Here is a 20204-nt window from a genome sequence, read left to right on the forward strand (position 1 = left end):
GACCTCATTCACCAATCGTAAACAAACAACATTTAGTCATGTGATCTTATTGATAAAACAACGGAAAAAACTGTCACGTGACAACCATCATGAATTAAACATGAGATCGTAAATTATATAGAAGAGATAGAGCACCACGTGCTAAATGTTGTTTGTTTACGGTTGGTGAATGAGGTCCATTGTGACCACCACAGTTTGGAGTTGACCGCTATTATTATTTTCTTTTACAAAGGGGGATGGGAAGGAGCGTGGGGGACTTTTTGTAAACAGCAAAGCCAAGACGTTCTTATAAAGTTGCACTGCACACGAAAAGCACCATTCCATTATGAGTTCGATGACCTGACGTGGCTTTACAATAATCGATCTTTTATTTAACACTGATGAGATGCGGGAGGCGGGGGGGGGGAGTGATCATGCGCAGCTTTCGCTTTTATTTACATTGTTGTTAGTCATCGGTTCGACATGTGCAGGGGTGGTATGGGTTTATGATCGGAGCCAGCCAGAGGTTTAAAGTTAGGATAGTTGGAAAAAGGGGGGGGGGTGGAATGGATTAGTCAATGTCACCAGAACTCACAAGTTTGCCCTCTGCCCATACATCAAAGTGACCACTAATTAAAACAACGCATGCACCAGTGCAGCATCATTTTGATTCCATTCTGACATTGGACAACAATGAGATCAGTGGTACCATTACTGTGTCTTGACTTCATCGGACTTTTTCGTTTTCTAGCTGTAAGCATTGAGAACCTTTGAGATTGATTGCCAAACCCTGGAATTGTTTCATTTAGTATATAACACCGTTTTTTAAATAATACTTTTCCCTATGAAGTCTAAAACTGACGACACGATTTTTAAACACCACGAACAAACAATAATACAAAAGTTCAAAGACCGCACAATCTTAAATTGTGATTTGCTTTCTTTGTTGGCGCGATGTGAAGGCCTCGTGGCCCAAACGTTCAATAGTTTAGTCTAAACAAAGTTTCCTGTTTCTTTCTTGTATTACTCTAATACACAAGCAAAGAGATAAAGCGGAAGAAAAATGAAAATATATAAATGTTATTGAAAGAAACAACCGGAAGTGGCGAAACAGACAAACAGGGAAGGGGGCCCATTCATAGTACAAATTTATTCCAAGTAGTAATAACATACCAATGTTAGATGAAAATTTTATTCCAAGCGCTGGTGACATGCCGTATGTCAGATGACATGACCTAATAATGGTCAACATGAATCACGGGAAGGATGTGTGCATTTTGGTGAACGGAAACAAAGTCAACAAATCGTCGCAGACGTGTGTGTGTGTGTGTGTGTGTGTGTGTGCGCGCACTGGGTGCCGGAGTATGTGAGGGCGTGGGCTTGGTTCAAAGGGTGAGGAGTGTCAAGACACAGGTCCCAGCTGAGAGTGTGACGTGGCCTGATATTTATTTCCAGGTTTCCAATTTCCAAGAGTAAATAATCTTTGTGAAAGAGAGAGAGAGGAGGGGGGGGAGGACGATAGGGAAATACGCGCGGCCCCACCCTGGTAAACAAACAAGCGGGCAACATCTAAGATGGAGGAAACTGTACATAACAACACAGTAAACAGTGCGACCACTGCTCCTCACACAGGCCACCAAGTGGAATAGACCAGTGTGGTTGTGTGTGTGTGTGTGTGGGACGCCCTTATGTCGAAGAGAACCAGTGAACAGAACTTGATAAACGTCAATGTAGAATCGATGGCTGCTGCAATAACACACCTTGTTTTTTTCTTGTATCAGATTTTGGCCTATACGAGTTTCACTAGTCCGGGGAGTCTCAAAACGATGATTCATAGATGCACACGTTTTACTAGGCGATTTGAAAAATTTTTTTTTCTTCAAGCACACAGTGCGTGTGGGTGGTGGGTTAGATAACACAAAAAGGGGTATTTCTGCAGGAGTTCAAGGGGCAGCCATCTTTGTACTATTTTGTTATTGTTTATGTTCCAAAGAAATCCCAAGATAGTGTCTTAAAAAAACCCAAGAATTAACATTACTTATGTGTTTTCAAAGCAATGCTATTTTTTCTTTTAATTTTGACTTGGTGTTAATACAATACGTTTCTTATTGTTCTGTCTTCTTTTTAATTGTTAAATATTGTCTATATCTATTCTGAATTATTCTGATATAGAGAATCTAAATTTAACTAGGCCTACAATTAATATCAGCACAGTTTATTACCAAAAATTAATTGACCTTTATTGCCTTTAAGAACCTTGTCATATTAATATAGTAATTAGTCTATCTATAGTTCTAGCAGTTAGATTGTGAGTCTTATTAATAGACTTATTAGGACTAGATGATACCAGTATAGCTAGATCTAGCATATTATTTAACTTCAAAAATAAAAACAAAGAAAAACCCAAATCGGAGAGAAAACCCAAGATACAAGATTACAGTCTAAACAATAACAAAGATGGCTGCCCCTTGAACTCCTGCAGAATTACCCAAAAAGGAGATAGTGTACGCTTCGTGTACGCTTCGGACCGTCGTCGAGATGATCTAAAGTTCAAACCTAGCTCGCTGTCATTCCCTCTGGAGATTTTTGTGCCGAGACGTAAATTATCTTCAGAGTTGAAGAAACGTCCACAACGTACAGAACAAAACAGAGAGAGAGGGGTGAAGGTGGAGTAACACAAACATTGATTGGTTAAGGCTTGAAGTGATAAATGATTGCAAGACTCGTGGTTTGGGCCAACACAAAAATGTATTCCTCTAACAGTGTCTCCCTCTCTGACCTTTTCTTTCCCAAAAGCTCTGTGCATCCTGGTCACTGTTGGGAGTCTTTCCATAGAATCCCGGAAATCGTTCCATTGAAGTGAAACGAACTATTTTCTGTTGATAACGTAAGAGGCAACACTGCCAGGTCCAGAATAGTCGTCTGCATGTCCTCTTTTTTTGTAGTGACATGTTCCAGGCACACTTTCAAAACGGACTAATTGGTGTGTGTGAGGGGAGAAAAGGGAGGGGTGGGTGATCCATTCGATACCGACCCTCTACCAAATCAACAACCTTTTATTTACCTGGTTATTGATGGCGTGACGTGCTTCGCGAATCACGTGCATACCTCGCTAGTGACACGTGTCAACAAAGTCTCAAGTTGTAATAACCCGGGCACTCAGTGGCAACTGTTTGTAAACGTAAGGACACACTGACATAAGGGGGAGGGGGGAGTAGAAGAACTTGAGTGATGAGCGGGGGGAGGGAGGGAAAGACTACAATCAAGAATAAATAGTAAAACAATCATTCCAGAACTACATTCTTAGTGTCATTACGTGCAGTGACACTAACCTGTATGACTGTTGGATAAAAAAAAAAGGCCTATTGACCAAACCACGACGTCTGAACTGGAAGTCATCTTTTATTCAGATTTAAACCTACTGAGGAAGCAAGAAAGTCGCGGACTGTACAAGACGCAGTGGCTTCACTACATTCAATGTTCAGTAAACTCCTGAATGCACTCTTCTAAACTCACAGCTGTTACTACTGGGATCACGTGGATCATGAGCTTAGCCAATGGAAAGAGGAAAAAATATACAGATTCAAACTGGAACGTAAACCTGTTTAAAAGTTGGACACGTTCACCCCCAAAGTAGAAGTAGAAGAACCACTACAATAGTTCGTTAGGAAAACTAAAAACAACTAAAAGTCATCCCTTCAAATCAAATGGTGTTAATCCATTTCCAACATTCTGGAACTATAGATTTAAGAGAGTCATCGATCACAGGATGTCCAACAATGTCAGAATCTGTGTAACTAGTCTTAACCTGGTAGCGAAAAATATTTACCAGCTTCTGGTCTTAACGCAAGATCTAATAACGAGAACCTATCCCCCAATACTTGCTACAGGTAACAAATTTCAGCTCAAAAATTAAAAAAAAAAAAATAAAATAAATGAAAACCTTTAATTGAGGATGAAGTTATTATGGAAGATGAGTTAAATAACAAATCCTGCCAGCCCATAGGATGCTGGAAGCGCTTGGCTTTCGAACCTGGGATATCTGGTTCGAATCCTGGTGAAGACGGGAATTTTTATTTTCTGGATCGTTGGGGCGCCCCTGAGTCCACCCAGATTTTTTTTTCAACGAGGTTAGACTACCTTTATTTTTATTTTTAAATTAAAGCACGAAAACATGTTTGAGTCTAATATTAGTGCCACCCTCTATTTACATACAAGGCAGACAACTTCATAGTGCACTCAGAGTTTGATGGACTAAAGTGAATTAGGTTCAGATTGTTTCGTTTCTCTTCTGGGGGGGGGGGGGGGATAACAGCCATTATGTCTACACCCCTCCGTTTTAAAACTGTGTGTGATGGTATACACTGTATTGTCCTTGGTGTGTCTCTATCTCGCGTGATTAATGTCTGTCTCCGCGCGTGGCTAATGTCTGTCTCCACGTGACCTTCAGTGCAACACTTTGACCACTTCCGTTAGATTTATCTATTAGAACGCAATGCAGGAAACCGTTCCTTACCAAGTCATCCTGTCTCGCACATGGCCGACCCCTGCAAAACCACGAGTTGTCTTTTTCCCCCTAAATCTTTCCACAAGGAAGTGTTGGAGGTGTACACATAACGGAGGGGAGAGGGGTGGTTCAGCATGTACACATAAAGGAGGGGGCGGTGCAAGTCACACTTAACATGATAATGGGTGCCACGCCTGCACTTCCACACACTCTTTGTTTCACTTACCGGTCATGCTGAAGATGTCCATGTCGCCGTTGAGGTACGGAAGCGACATGTTGGACCTTTTGCCGTTGCTGGTGCTTGAGGTATACGTGTTGCTGCCGTGGGACGAGGTGGTGGAGGAGGAGGATGTGGTCAGGCCATTGACCGTCTTCATGATGTTCTCGTCAATGCCCGTCTGGATGGAGACCTCCTTCCACAATTGTTGCAGCTCTGCTGGAGACATCATCCCTGTCGAGAAAAAAAGAAATACAATAAGTATCCAATTTGAACAAGAATACAAAAGTATTGAATTAAACAGCATGTTGGCAATGAACTGGGTTTTAAGGCAGAAAGATTTTCATGTTTTTTTTAAAAGGAAGATGAGTAATAGTATAAAAGGCAATAACAAGCAATAATAATAAAAGTAGCCGTGCCGGATTTTAGTAAGTGGAGGCCTCAACACTCTTCAACTTCAATGTTCTTAAACATATTAATAAATCTAAAAGCATGTCAAAAAAAAAGGGTAATTGTACATTTCAGAGCATTTCCTTATTTTCTTATATTTAATATGCATACTTTTTCTATTTTAATTTCTTTTTAATTTGCGGGCCTTATTTGATGGTGAGCCGAAGTGTGATTGCGAAATAGCACTGTCGTAACTCCAGCCCTGGGTCGTAGACATGCTGTGGTAAAGCTTCTGTTGAGAATCTGAGGAGCTGTGCCAGATTTGTGTAGTGTAAAATAAAAGGTTTGCTTTGCATTTTCAATAACGGACTATTTTAGTGATGCATATCGAATTGTATTTGCACTAAATCTAGATGCAGCGTCTCATTAAAGTCACAATAATTCAAAGATATTATAATGATCTAAAAGCTCATACAAGGTCTAGATTCTAGTATCATTTTCTCTGTAACTTATACCATAGACAATACTGCATTCCTCATTGCTCTCCGAACTCGAAGTCAAGCCTTATTATCAGTGTACCCTAGACAAGAGTTACACAGTAATTACAATGTTCATAGATCTATGTCTCATGACAGTAACTTACAGCATACATATCAAAGACTACTTTCCAAGAAGACAATAAAGATGGCGATTTTACTAACAACGCATGAACAGCTGTATGCCATTTATTTAACGAATTTATGCATTTAGCAGGTTTTTTTTAAATATGATGACACGCTTAAGGTCACTGGCTAGTTGTCCATCAATATTTTATATTGACAGTTATGTCGCTGTGTTCGGGTGGCAGTATTTGTCCTACATTTAGACAGCCCACTATTGACTCAGCAATGTGCACACAGTTAATAATGTTCTACAGTGGGGAGCACACCCTACTACAACAGCTCTGGTGTAACTGAAAGCAAACACAAAACAAAACAGAAAGGCATGATGGGTGATTGGGTTGGGTTCAAGAGACAAGACGTTGTGGTCTAAGTGGTTGAATTCAAAGAGACAAGACGTGGTGGTCTCTGCACCATCAACACAATCAAACATTTTGCTTTTTTCACAACAAAAATTGCATGTCTTCCAATTCCAGCACATGATGTAACGGGATGTATAAGGGTCCTAAGCTACCCTGTACAGCAGTGATCATAGCAAGACGCTCTAATGCCAATCTATAATAACAAGTGTCTAAAATGACAAACGTGTGGGATTCCTTGGGAGGGATAGGGGAGGAGACAAAACGCAATAAATTATCGTCTCAACATACTCAACATGAGGAGGTCCTGTGTTATAACATGAGATGAGGAGGTCCTGCGTTACAATATGAGGAGGTGATGTATTATAAAATGAGGAGTGGGGTTGTGGAGGAGTTATCATTACGTCCTCCATAATAAGACCCTCGTGTTTAAACAAGAAGATTGGAGTGAGTGAGGAGGCATCGTTAGCTCCACTACATTCGCGCACAATTAACAGTCCTATTTGTCACAACTCTGTTATCAACTTGTCACAGGTCTGAGGTCATTGTACCGCTTGAGTTACACACATAACAAACAGATGCACCAAGGTACACAAACAAAACTGTACCACAACGATTGGTCCTTTCAAATCTTTAGCGATTTGTTGACAACAAAAAAAACGATCAATAGGAAGTGCATTCTATTAACAACTAGTACAAACAACAATAAACAAACACAACACACTTTTTTCTTTCTTTTCAACAAAGACCGCCATGTTGAAAATGAGCCAAAGTAAGGGGACACACATTGAAACCGGAAGAACGATTCCCATCTACTTCAGTGCTCATTCTAAAAAGTAGATCTATATGTCAATATAAGAAGAGATCTATGTTTTTCAGTTTATTCTTTAAATGTTTGATGTCATTCTATGCGTTAAATAGAGCACCTAATGACGTTTATAACTTTCGACACTTATCAGTCTATTTTGTACATCTCTAGAGGCTAGCGAAAGAGACGTGAAGTCAAGGTACGATTAAAAACATAGAAAATGTTGAAGATGTTCAGAGTCGTATCATCGAAACGATTCAATGCTTACAATTAAGTAGATAGAACATGGGAAAGGGGGGGGGGGGGGCTAAGTTATTTTTGGGATAGTTGTAAAAAAAAAAAGCCGATGGAAGAGTTTCTGTCTAAATGACTAAAAGAAATGTGAGAGATATCGACCAGGAGGTGTTGCGTCAAACACGATGTCCCCCCCCCCCCCACTTAATGATCCACTCTTCCCATTTCTCTCTTCATTTGCTCCCACTAAACAAGAATACCTCATCGGAAGTGGAACCAAAAGTGAACGACACACACACAGACACAGTTTACAAGTGGATGATACATAACAACATTACACAATACACAAAGTGTTTTGAGTACACACAACTACTTCAGCACACACACACACACACACACTAAGACAAAGTGAAAACACACAACTACTTACACAAACACATACACAAGACATATGCTAAAAAAATGAAATGACGCCCTCTTGGTTCGAGGATGCCACTTTCTCCCCTCCGGTGCTAGTTCCACCGAACTATTGGGTCACTTAGGTCAAGGTTACTCAAGATTCGATCAAGTTTACTCTTTCTCGATCAAGTTTACTCTTTCATTCAGGGTAATGCCTAAGTGCTAGATAGACTTCTAACAGATTTATTCTGGACACTCCTTATCTCCACACCAATTAAAAAGCCCTTCCTCCCCTCCGTCAGTCATCAGACTTAATCAACATTTGTCTGCGGGTAATTTCATGCATGAATGAGTTTCAAGACCCACTAGATTCATTTGGTTGTCATTGTTATTATTTTATTATTATTCATTTGTCTTTTATTTCTTTCATATCAAGCAAAAAAAAAATCATACTGTGGCATTTGCTTTTCACGATAGACCTGGTCTCTATACCCCCCCCCCCCTATTTTTTCCTCTTCTTTATTGTGACAAGTTTAGACACAGACGGTCATTTCCTGTTTACAAAAACAAGCGCAGTCCTAACACGAATCTACACACACACATCCAGTAAGTACAATGTAAATTTCGTAATAGATCAGAATGTAGTACAAGTAGGAATAGTGGTTGTTAGTATTATTCAGACTCATCAACACCATTCCTTCAACAAATTCAGAGGCATCTTCAAAGTGGAATCAATAGAAAGACTATATCCACTGCTGTGCAGAATTTATTTATTTCCACTGCTGTGCATAATTTATTTATTTATTTTTTTGTAAATAAATTGAACTACCTACCCTAAAATTTAATGATTTTAACCCAACAGTTTAAAACATGAATAAAACCATGGATTTAACCTAGGGATTAGATATCCAGAACTAACTATAGACTTGGAACATAATAGCTATGCTATAACCATAGTATTTAAGCTATGGGATTTGAAAATAGGCATAACATACGTACGAAAGCTATGAAATTAAAATATTTATCTAGATTCTCGATTATCAAATGGGCCCATGGATCTAACTTCCATGTTTAAAACAAAATGTGGAAAGGATTCAGTTAACATTGTACAATATAAAACTAAACCAACTCAACTAGATTGTTACATCCTCACACCACTGCACTGTTTATTTAACGCGATCTTCACTTGGTACATTTAAAATGTATCTACTATTTTCATTCTTTCTTTGCGAGTCGCTTTTCATACCGAATAGCATGGTGGCTGCCTTACAGGGGCGGACTGGGTGCCCTACAGGGGCGGACTGGATGCTCTATCAACCAAGCTCATCACTTCAACATAATGACCAATGATAACCCTTGCCCTCCTAAGGTTGTAGGTAGATATCTATTCAGAAAATAAGAAGCTCGTATAAAATTGTAACCAGACTTCAATGAATAGATCTAATATCACTTGGTCAATATGTTACACACATCTCAACAAATACAATTTAAAAAAAAAAACTTTATAAAGAAATAAATGAACAAAAAAGTGTTCTAGTATAAATTATATAGATCTATTTAATTAATACATTACGAAAAAAAAAATTAAAAAAAAATCTTACGCATTCTCTCCTTCCAAGAGTTAATCATCCTGACAATAAAATCGGCAGAACCGGACAGATGACCCCTATGGTCAATCATACTAGATTCACTAAGTTGATCAGGGTTTACAATATGAAAGAGTCCGATACTACACAAGTAGACACTAGTGTTAGAGATCTCAAACAAATGCTTGGTCTTTTGTTGTTGTTGTCTCCACTGATACTCTCTTCTCTCCCCTTGTTGTTTTCTTGTTCTGTTGGTTGGCTACAAAACTTGAATGAAAACGCTAACGGGCTGGGTGGGTGTGGGGAGAAAACTCCGCCTTCTTTAATTTGTATTTCCCTTCCATGTTTTTATTTAGCTCCCCCACGCCCTACATCCCCCCCACCCTTCTCTTTTTTTCACAAATTATTCGTGTTTTTTTCCCCCGTTTTTTTAGTAGCCTCTCGTTCTTCGGTTCAAGCTTTGCCGGGCGAACAGTGCGTGCAATTCAGGTAACTCTTTCGTGTTTATCGATTGTTTACGAGCGAGTAGGTTGTTGTTCCTGTTCTGCGGGGGGAAGGGGGAAGAGAGAGAGAGAGAGAGGACGTTGTTTACGCCAACTGCAAGGCGGGAAAGATGGCACTATAGGACATATGCTACTCTATAGACTTAGGTGAAGAGAGAACGAAACAACTATATGTTAGTACACGTTCTGTATTTGTTTAGTACTTCTCCCCCTCCCCTTGTTTTTCTTGCATAGAAGAAAATCAAACATATGTGATGATTATAAGTTTGACACAGGTTTGTTTATCTTCTGCTGTCAACAGATGGCGCTGTTACAGATAAGAATAACAATCCTACACACATCCACATCACACATATTCTATAACAGGCAGATATATGCATAGATAAATAAATACATAAAAATATATATCAATAAGTTACGGTCAATGTCCGAAGTTGGATGGGCCGGGCCGAAAAAAAAATGGTCTAAAATGTTCATTTCACTATACATTGTAAATGATGAAAGTAAGTACTGAAAGTACTCAAAGTAAGCACTATAAGTAGGTAACGACTGTAAGCAGTTACAAGTACTAAGAATATACATTAAACGTACCTAAAGTACTCAAAGCAAGCACTAAAAGTACCCTGAGCAAATACTAAAAGTACCAAAATAAGTGCTAAAAGTAATAAGAATATGCAATAAAAGTACCGAAAGTACTAAAATTACTCAGAAAACACTAAAAGTACCAAATGTAAGTGCTGGAAAATACTCAGAGCAAGCACTACTACACAATAATATTTGAAAAGACTCAACTGTCTTCTCGTCCAAGCAAAGCGCTACTTGTTCCAAGCTCTCGGAGTCTCTGTCCTCACGAGGCCCAGAACAAGACAGTAACAAACGAATACAACTAAAATAGCCAATCGCATAACTACTACCTTTTGAAATGCATTCGATTGAAGTGACTTGCACAGGCCTAAAGCTACTGGCCGGTAAAAACAACAACAAACAAAAAACAACAACGAAAACAACCAACAACAACCAACTATGTATTATACTGGCCATTGTACCAAACAGATCTGCTCTCCTTCCAGCACGGGTTGAACCCGGTTGGCCAATCCAGAAAGTGAATCTATCAACTCGCCATTCTCTTTATATTTAAACAACAAAAAAAACTTGTATTTTTAAAGACACAAATTGTTTCTTTTTTTTTTTTCACTGACTTAAAAATAATAAGTTACAAGTTGTTGATTCTTTTTTAATTAATTTTTTGTTGTTTGCCGAAAAATTAGAGGAGAGATAAGCGAATGATTCCAGCATCAATTACCCTAAAGATCTTGGACTTTTTTTTTTTTTACCTAGTAGTACAAAAATACATTTTCTGAAATCAATAACATGAATTCAATTCCTTAAGTTTTAAAAAAAGAAGAAACTGTCAATAAAAAAGCTGCGTAGAAACTCTCTGTAATCTTCTTCGTCATTGTTTCTGACATCTTGGTTTACGTAACAGTATCTGTAGTGAAACGTGTCACTAACAACTCACTCCACGACCTTTATGTTGCAAGCCTTCACTACATCCTAGTGCGCTCTACTCTCGCTCGACAGTTAGTGACCCAGAAAATGTAGTTAATAACAAATTTGCGACATGGATCGTCCATATATCCAGAAATAAATGCATTAAAAAAAAAAGAGGACTGAAGTAAATTGGGGGTTTAAAAAAAAGGGGGAGGGGGTAAATTGGTCCTTTAAACAAAACTCCCCTCCCTAATCTTGCTTTTTCCAGGACAAGGTAGCTGACTCCTTCAGGTTTATTTTGTGCAGGTATCGATTCCGTATGACACTCCTTCCTCCAAGAATCAAGTCAGCGATTCCATTGAGATGCAGACAAGAAGACATAAACAACAGGTCTACTTTCACTTCTAAAAATAGCGCGCGGAGATCAATGCGTACCTGAAGATTGACTTAATTCATCCTGTAGTGCATCGATTACTTGATGACTGACCCCCCCATCTCCCCCGTTACCACGCTCGTACCACCGGAAACTACTTTCAAATATGTCAACAAAAGATGTCGGGCGGCGGGGCGGGAGATTCTGCGCATCATGGAACCGATGCAGGCGGTGACTACATTCCTAACGATCAAGAATTCAAACAAAAGAAGACATCACCGATAGGTTGCTGTGAGCGAGGCTAGTGTCACAGAAGATGCTCAATATGCATTTATGTCCGTTTTAGGCCATGTCAACGAATTTAGTTTCCTTTTGGGCCATCTCCAACGCATTATTTACGTTTTAGGCCATGTCAACGAATTTAGTTTCCTTTTGGGCCATCTCCAACGCATTATTTACCTTTTGGGCCATCTCCAACGCATTATTTACCTTTTGGGCCATCTAAAAAGCTTTTTTTTTCTTTTTTTTTTCCTGCAGTATCAGCATCATTTATTTCTCAAAAGCATTTATTTCCCTTTTGCGGCATCTCTATCTTAATCCGTTATGTGCCGTCTTGGACGCATTTATATATAGCTCACTACAAAAGTACGTCTTTACCCTCTGACATCCTGGAGACGTCTGGCGAACCCAAGACAGCTGACGACAGTGCCGCTTAGCTTGCATCACTCACACTGCAAAGCCACCAAACAATCACTCACTTCTTCTCACTGCCCCCAAAGTAGCGTTTTTTTGGATGCGACTAAATGATGTGTGGGATTAGACATTTGGGTAAATAGAGGTGTTTAGTGATCTGATGTCTCAGGACCAACAGTCATAGTATGGCCTAAACACTATCCTGCGACGTCGCATCCTGTGGGTAGTTTACACGTCACCGGTCGTGACGTCAGACCAACGATTGGTCTCGATTGGCCACATCTCATCCTCAGTTGGGTTTTTACATCAAAGTCTGAAAGTGAAACTTTTAAATGTTGGATTGGACCATCAAAACGAAAACAATTTCTCACGCTCATCATCATCCAAAGTGTTCCAAATCAAGATTAGCAGAGCATTTGTGTTTCTCACGAGCACAAGGCATCCTTCAACTCTAGTGTATCCTACTAGCCTGGTTAGTTGTTCAACTCTAGTGTATCCTACTAGCCTGGTTAGTTATTCAACTCTAGTGTATCCTACTAGCCTGGTTAGTTGTTCAACTCTAGTCTATCCTACTAGCCTGGTTGTTCAACTCTAGTGTATCCTACTAGCCTGGTTAGTTATTCAACTCTAGTCTATCCTACTAGCCTGGTTGTTCAACTCTAGTCTATCCTACTAGCCTGGTTGTTCAACTCTAGTCTATCCTACTAGCCTGGTTGTTCAACTCTAGTGTATCCTACTAGCCTGGTTAGTTATTCAACTCTAGTCTATCCTACTAGCCTGGTTGTTCAACTCTAGTCTATCCTACTAGCCTGGTTAGTTGTTCAACTCTAGTATATCCTACTAGCCTGGTTGTTCAACTCTAGTGTATCCTACTAGCCTGGTTAGTTATTCAACTCTAGTGTATCCTACTAGCCTGGTTAGTTGTTCAACTCTAGTGTATCCTACTGGCCTGGTTAGTTGTTCAACTCTAGTCTATCCTACTAGCCTGGTTAGTTGTTCAACTCTAGTGTATCCTACTGGCCTGGTTAGTTGTTCAACTCTAGTGTATCCTACTGGCCTGGTTGTTCAACTCTAGTGTATCCTACTAGCCTGGTTAGTTATTCAACTCTAGTGTATCCTACTAGCCTGGTTGTTCAACTCTAGTGTATCCTACTGGCCTGGTTAGTTGTTCAACTCTAGTGTATCCTACTAGCCTGGTTAGTTGTTCAACTCTAGTGTATCCTACTGGCCTGGTTAGTTGTTCAACTCTAGTGTATCCTACTGGCCTGGTTAGTTATTCAACTCTAGTGTATCCTACTAGCCTGGTTAGTTGTTCAACTCTAGTGTATCCTACTGGCCTGGTTAGTTATTCAACTCTAGTGTATCCTACTAGCCTGGTTAGTTGTTCAACTCTAGTGTATCCTACTAGCCTGGTTAGTTGTTCAACTCTAGTGTATCCTACTAGCCTGGTTAGTTATTCAACTCTAGTCTATCCTACTAGCCTGGTTGTTCAACTCTAGTCTATCCTACTAGCCTAATTAGTTGTTCAACTCTAGTCTATCCTACTAGCCTGGTTGTTCAACTCTAGTCTATCCTACTAGCCTGGTTGTTCAACTCTAGTGTATCCTACTAGCCTGGTTAGTTATTCAACTCTAGTGTATCCTACTAGCCTGGTTAGTTGTTCAACTCTAGTGTATCCTACTGGCCTGGTTAGTTGTTCAACTCTAGTCTATCCTACTAGCCTGGTTAGTTGTTCAACTCTAGTGTATCCTACTGGCCTGGTTAGTTGTTCAACTCTAGTCTATCCTACTAGCCTGGTTAGTTGTTCAACTCTAGTGTATCCTACTGGCCTGGTTGTTCAACTCTAGTGTATCCTACTAGCCTGGTTAGTTATTCAACTCTAGTGTATCCTACTAGCCTGGTTGTTCAACTCTAGTGTATCCTACTGACCTGGTTAGTTGTTCAACTCTAGTGTATCCTACTAGCCTGGTTAGTTGTTCAACTCTAGTGTATCCTACTGGCCTGGTTGTTCAACTCTAGTGTATCCTACTAGCCTGGTTAGTTATTCAACTCTAGTGTATCCTACTAGCCTGGTTGTTCAACTCTAGTGTATCCTACTGACCTGGTTAGTTGTTCAACTCTAGTGTATCCTACTAGCCTGGTTAGTTGTTCAACTCTAGTGTATCCTACTGGCCTGGTTAGTTATTCAACTCTAGTGTATCCTACTAGCCTGGTTAGTTGTTCAACTCTAGTGTATCCTACTGGCCTGGTTAGTTATTCAACTCTAGTGTATCCTACTAGCCTGGTTAGTTGTTCAACTCTAGTGTATCCTACTGGCCTGGTTAGTTATTCAACTCTAGTGTATCCTACTAGCCTGGTTAGTTGTTCAACTCTAGTGTATCCTACTGGCCTGGTTGTTCAACTCTAGTGTATCCTACTAGCCTGGTTAGTTATTCAACTCTAGTGTATCCTACTAGCCTGGTTGTTCAACTCTAGTGTATCCTACTGGCCTGGTTAGTTGTTCAACTCTAGTGTATCCTACTAGCCTGGTTAGTTGTTCAACTCTAGTGTATCCTACTGGCCTGGTTAGTTGTTCAACTCTAGTGTATCCTACTGGCCTGGTTAGTTATTCAACTCTAGTGTATCCTACTAGCCTGGTTAGTTGTTCAACTCTAGTGTATCCTACTGGCCTGGTTAGTTATTCAACTCTAGTGTATCCTACTAGCCTGGTTAGTTGTTCAACTCTAGTGTATCCTACTAGCCTGGTTAGTTGTTCAACTCTAGTGTATCCTACTAGCCTGGTTAGTTATTCAACTCTAGTCTATCCTACTAGCCTGGTTGTTCAACTCTAGTCTATCCTACTAGCCTAATTAGTTGTTCAACTCTAGTCTATCCTACTAGCCTGGTTGTTCAACTCTAGTCTATCCTACTAGCCTGGTTGTTCAACTCTAGTGTATCCTACTAGCCTGGTTAGTTATTCAACTCTAGTGTATCCTACTAGCCTGGTTAGTTGTTCAACTCTAGTGTATCCTACTGGCCTGGTTAGTTGTTCAACTCTAGTCTATCCTACTAGCCTGGTTAGTTGTTCAACTCTAGTGTATCCTACTGGCCTGGTTAGTTGTTCAACTCTAGTCTATCCTACTAGCCTGGTTAGTTGTTCAACTCTAGTGTATCCTACTGGCCTGGTTGTTCAACTCTAGTGTATCCTACTAGCCTGGTTAGTTATTCAACTCTAGTGTATCCTACTAGCCTGGTTGTTCAACTCTAGTGTATCCTACTGACCTGGTTAGTTGTTCAACTCTAGTGTATCCTACTAGCCTGGTTAGTTGTTCAACTCTAGTGTATCCTACTGGCCTGGTTGTTCAACTCTAGTGTATCCTACTAGCCTGGTTAGTTATTCAACTCTAGTGTATCCTACTAGCCTGGTTGTTCAACTCTAGTGTATCCTACTGACCTGGTTAGTTGTTCAACTCTAGTGTATCCTACTAGCCTGGTTAGTTGTTCAACTCTAGTGTATCCTACTGGCCTGGTTAGTTATTCAACTCTAGTGTATCCTACTAGCCTGGTTAGTTGTTCAACTCTAGTGTATCCTACTGGCCTGGTTAGTTATTCAACTCTAGTGTATCCTACTAGCCTGGTTAGTTGTTCAACTCTAGTGTATCCTACTGGCCTGGTTAGTTATTCAACTCTAGTGTATCCTACTAGCCTGGTTAGTTGTTCAACTCTAGTGTATCCTACTAGCCTGGTTAGTTGTTCAACTCTAGTGTATCCTACTAGCCTGGTTAGTTATTCAACTCTAGTCTATCCTACTAGCCTGGTTGTTCAACTCTAGTCTATCCTACTAGCCTAATTAGTTGTTCAACTCTAGTCTATCCTACTAGCCTGGTTGTTCAACTCTAGTCTATCCTACTAGCCTGGTTGTTCAACTCTAGTCTATCCTACTAGCCTGGTTAGTTGTTCAACTCTAGTGTATCCTACTGGCCTGGTTGTTCAACTCTAGTGTATCCTACTAGCCTGGTTAGTTATTCAACTCTAGTGTATCCTACTAGCCTGGTTGTTCAACTCTAGTGTATCCTACTGACCTGGTTAGTTGTTCAACTCTAGTGTATCCTACTAGCCTGGTTAGTTGTTCAACTCTAGTGTATCCTACTGGCCTGGTTAGTTGTTCAACTCTAGTGTATCTTCTAGCCTGGTTAGTTGTTCAACTCTAGTGTATCCTACTAGCCTGGTTAGTTATTCAACTCTAGTGTATCCTACTAGCCTGGTTAGTTGTTCAACTCTAGTGTATCCTACTAGCCTGGTTAGTTGTTCAACTCTAGTGTATCCTATTGGCCTGGTTAGTTGTTCAACTCTAGTGTATCCTACTAGCCTGGTTAGTTGTTCAACTCTAGTGTATCCTACTGGCCTGGTTAGTTATTCAACTCTAGTGTATCCTACTAGCCTGGTTAGTTGTTCAACTCTAGTGTATCCTACTGGCCTGGTTAGTTATTCAACTCTAGTGTATCCTACTAGCCTGGTTAGTTGTTCAACTCTAGTGTATCCTACTGGCCTGGTTAGTTATTCAACTCTAGTGTATCCTACTAGCCTGGTTAGTTGTTCAACTCTAGTGTATCCTACTAGCCTGGTTAGTTGTTCAACTCTAGTGTATCCTACTGGCCTGGTTAGTTGTTCAACTCTAGTGTATCCTACTGGCCTGGTTAGTTGTTCAACTCTAGTGTATCCTACTAGCCTGGTTAGTTGTTCAACTCTAGTGTATCCTACTGGCCTGGTTAGTTGTTCAACTCTAGTGTATCCTACTGGCCTGGTTAGTTGTTCAACTCTAGTGTATCCTACTAGCCTGGTTAGTTGTTCAACTCTAGTGTATCCTACTGGCCTGGTTAGTTGTTCAACTCTAGTGTATCCTACTAGCCTGGTTAGTTGTTCAACTCTAGTGTATCCTACTAGCCTGGTTAGTTGTTCAACTCTAGTGTATCCTACTGGCCTGGTTAGTTGTTCAACTCTAGTCTATCCTACTAGCCTGGTTAGTTGTTCAACTCTAGTGTATCCTACTGGCCTGGTTAGTTGTTCAACTCTAGTCTATCCTACTAGCCTGGTTAGTTGTTCAACTCTAGTGTATCCTACTGGCCTGGTTGTTCAACTCTAGTGTATCCTACTAGCCTGGTTAGTTATTCAACTCTAGTGTATCCTACTAGCCTGGTTGTTCAACTCTAGTGTATCCTACTGGCCTGGTTAGTTGTTCAACTCTAGTGTATCCTACTAGCCTGGTTAGTTGTTCAACTCTAGTGTATCCTACTGGCCTGGTTAGTTGTTCAACTCTAGTGTATCCTACTAGCCTGGTTAGTTGTTCAACTCTAGTGTATCCTACTAGCCTGGTTAGTTGTTCAACTCTAGTGTATCCTACTGGCCTGGTTAGTTATTCAACTCTAGTGTATCCTACTAGCCTGGTTAGTTGTTCAACTCTAGTGTATCCTACTGGCCTGGTTAGTTATTCAACTCTAGTGTATCCTACTAGCCTGGTTAGTTGTTCAACTCTAGTGTATCCTACTGGCCTGGTTAGTTATTCAACTCTAGTGTATCCTACTAGCCTGGTTAGTTGTTCAACTCTAGTGTATCCTACTAGCCTGGTTAGTTGTTCAACTCTAGTGTATCCTACTAGCCTGGTTAGTTATTCAACTCTAGTCTATCCTACTAGCCTGGTTGTTCAACTCTAGTCTATCCTACTAGCCCAATTAGTTGTTCAACTCTAGTCTATCCTACTAGCCTGGTTGTTCAACTCTAGTCTATCCTACTAGCCTGGTTGTTCAACTCTAGTGTATCCTACTAGCCTGGTTAGTTATTCAACTCTAGTGTATCCTACTAGCCTGGTTAGTTGTTCAACTCTAGTGTATCCTACTGGCCTGGTTAGTTGTTCAAGTCTAGTCTATCCTACTAGCCTGGTTAGTTGTTCAACTCTAGTGTATCCTACTGGCCTGGTTAGTTGTTCAACTCTAGTCTATCCTACTAGCCTGGTTAGTTGTTCAACTCTAGTGTATCCTACTGGCCTGGTTGTTCAACTCTAGTGTATCCTACTAGCCTGGTTAGTTATTCAACTCTAGTGTATCCTACTAGCCTGGTTGTTCAACTCTAGTGTATCCTACTGGCCTGGTTAGTTGTTCAACTCTAGTGTATCCTACTAGCCTGGTTAGTTGTTCAACTCTAGTGTATCCTACTAGCCTGGTTAGTTGTTCAACTCTAGTGTATCCTACTAGCCTGGTTAGTTATTCAACTCTAGTGTATCCTACTAGCCTGGTTAGTTGTTCAACTCTAGTGTATCCTACTAGCCTGGTTAGTTGTTCAACTCTAGTGTATCCTACTGGCCTGGTTAGTTGTTCAACTCTAGTGTATCCTACTAGCCTGGTTAGTTGTTCAACTCTAGTGTATCCTACTGGCCTGGTTAGTTATTCAACTCTAGTGTATCCTACTAGCCTGGTTAGTTGTTCAACTCTAGTGTATCCTACTGGCCTGGTTAGTTATTCAACTCTAGTGTATCCTACTAGCCTGGTTAGTTGTTCAACTCTAGTGTATCCTACTGGCCTGGTTAGTTATTCAACTCTAGTGTATCCTACTAGCCTGGTTAGTTGTTCAACTCTAGTGTATCCTACTAGCCTGGTTAGTTGTTCAACTCTAGTGTATCCTACTGGCCTGGTTAGTTGTTCAACTCTAGTGTATCCTACTGGCCTGGTTAGTTGTTCAACTCTAGTGTATCCTACTAGCCTGGTTAGTTGTTCAACTCTAGTGTATCCTACTGGCCTGGTTAGTTGTTCAACTCTAGTGTATCCTACTGGCCTGGTTAGTTGTTCAACTCTAGTGTATCCTACTAGCCTGGTTAGTTGTTCAACTCTAGTGTATCCTACTGGCCTGGTTAGTTGTTCAACTCTAGTGTATCCTACTAGCCTGGTTAGTTGTTCAACTCTAGTGTATCCTACTAGCCTGGTTAGTTGTTCAACTCTAGTGTATCCTACTAGCCTGGTTAGTTGTTCAACTCTAGTGTATCCTACTGGCCTGGTTAGTTGTTCAACTCTAGTGTATCCTACTGGCCTGGTTAGTTGTTCAACTCTAGTGTATCCTACTGGCCTGGTTAGTTGTTCAACTCTAGTGTATCCTACTGGCCTGGTTAGTTGTTCAACTCTAGTGTATCCTACTGGCCTGGTTGTTCAACTCTAGTGTATCCTACTGGCCTAGTTAGTTGTTCAACTCTAGTGTATCCTACTGGCCTGGTTAGTTGTTCAACTCTAGTCTATCCTACTGGCCTGGTTAGTTGTTCAACTCTAGTGTATCCTACAGGCCTGGTTAGTTGTTCAACTCTAGTGTATCCTACTGGCCTGGTTAGTTGTTCAACTCTAGTGTATCCTACTAGCCTGGTTAGTTGTTCAACTCTAGTGTATCCTACTAGCATGGTTAGTTGTTCAACTCTAGTGTATCCTACTGGCCTGGTTAGTTGTTCAACTCTAGTGTATCCTACTAGCCTGGTTAGTTGTTCAACTCTAGTGTATCCTACTGGCCTGGTTAGTTGTTCAACTCTAGTGTATCCTACTGGCCTGGTTAGTTTTTCAACTCTAGTGTATCCTACTGGCCTGGTTAGTTGTTCAACTCTAGTGTATCCTACTGGCCTGGTTAGTTGTTCAACTCTAGTGTATCCTACTGGCCTGGTTAGTTGTTCAACTCTAGTGTATCCTACTAGCCTGGTTAGTTGTTCAACTCTAGTGTATCCTACTGGCCTGGTTAGTTGTTCAACTCTAGTGTATCCTACTAGCCTGGTTAGTTGTTCAACTCTAGTGTATCCTACTGGCCTGGTTAGTTGTTCAACTCTAGTGTATCCTACTAGCCTGGTTAGTTGTTCAACTCTAGTGTATCCTACTAGCCTGGTTAGTTGTTCAACTCTAGTGTATCCTACTAGCCTGGTTAGTTGTTCAACTCTAGTGTATCCTACTGGCCTGGTTAGTTGTTCAAGTCTAGTCTATCCTACTAGCCTGGTTAGTTGTTCAACT

General features: G+C 40.5%; 1 protein-coding gene across 7 annotated transcripts in view; it reads right to left on the reverse strand.

Moving 5' to 3' along the window:
• LOC106073860 (forkhead box protein P1-like) overlaps positions 1-20204 on the reverse strand; it is a 193566-nt gene that overhangs the window by 28247 nt on the left and 145115 nt on the right. For all 7 annotated transcript variants that reach the window (XM_056026773.1, XM_056026772.1, XM_056026771.1 and 4 more), the window contains exon 5: positions 4713-4937. In XM_056026773.1, the coding sequence (XP_055882748.1) occupies positions 4713-4937 (225 nt within the window). The remainder of the gene's footprint in view (positions 1-4712; positions 4938-20204) is intronic.

This window comes from Biomphalaria glabrata, chromosome 4, assembly GCF_947242115.1.
Source record: "Biomphalaria glabrata chromosome 4, xgBioGlab47.1, whole genome shotgun sequence".
Classification (NCBI taxonomy): domain Eukaryota; kingdom Metazoa; phylum Mollusca; class Gastropoda; family Planorbidae; genus Biomphalaria; species Biomphalaria glabrata.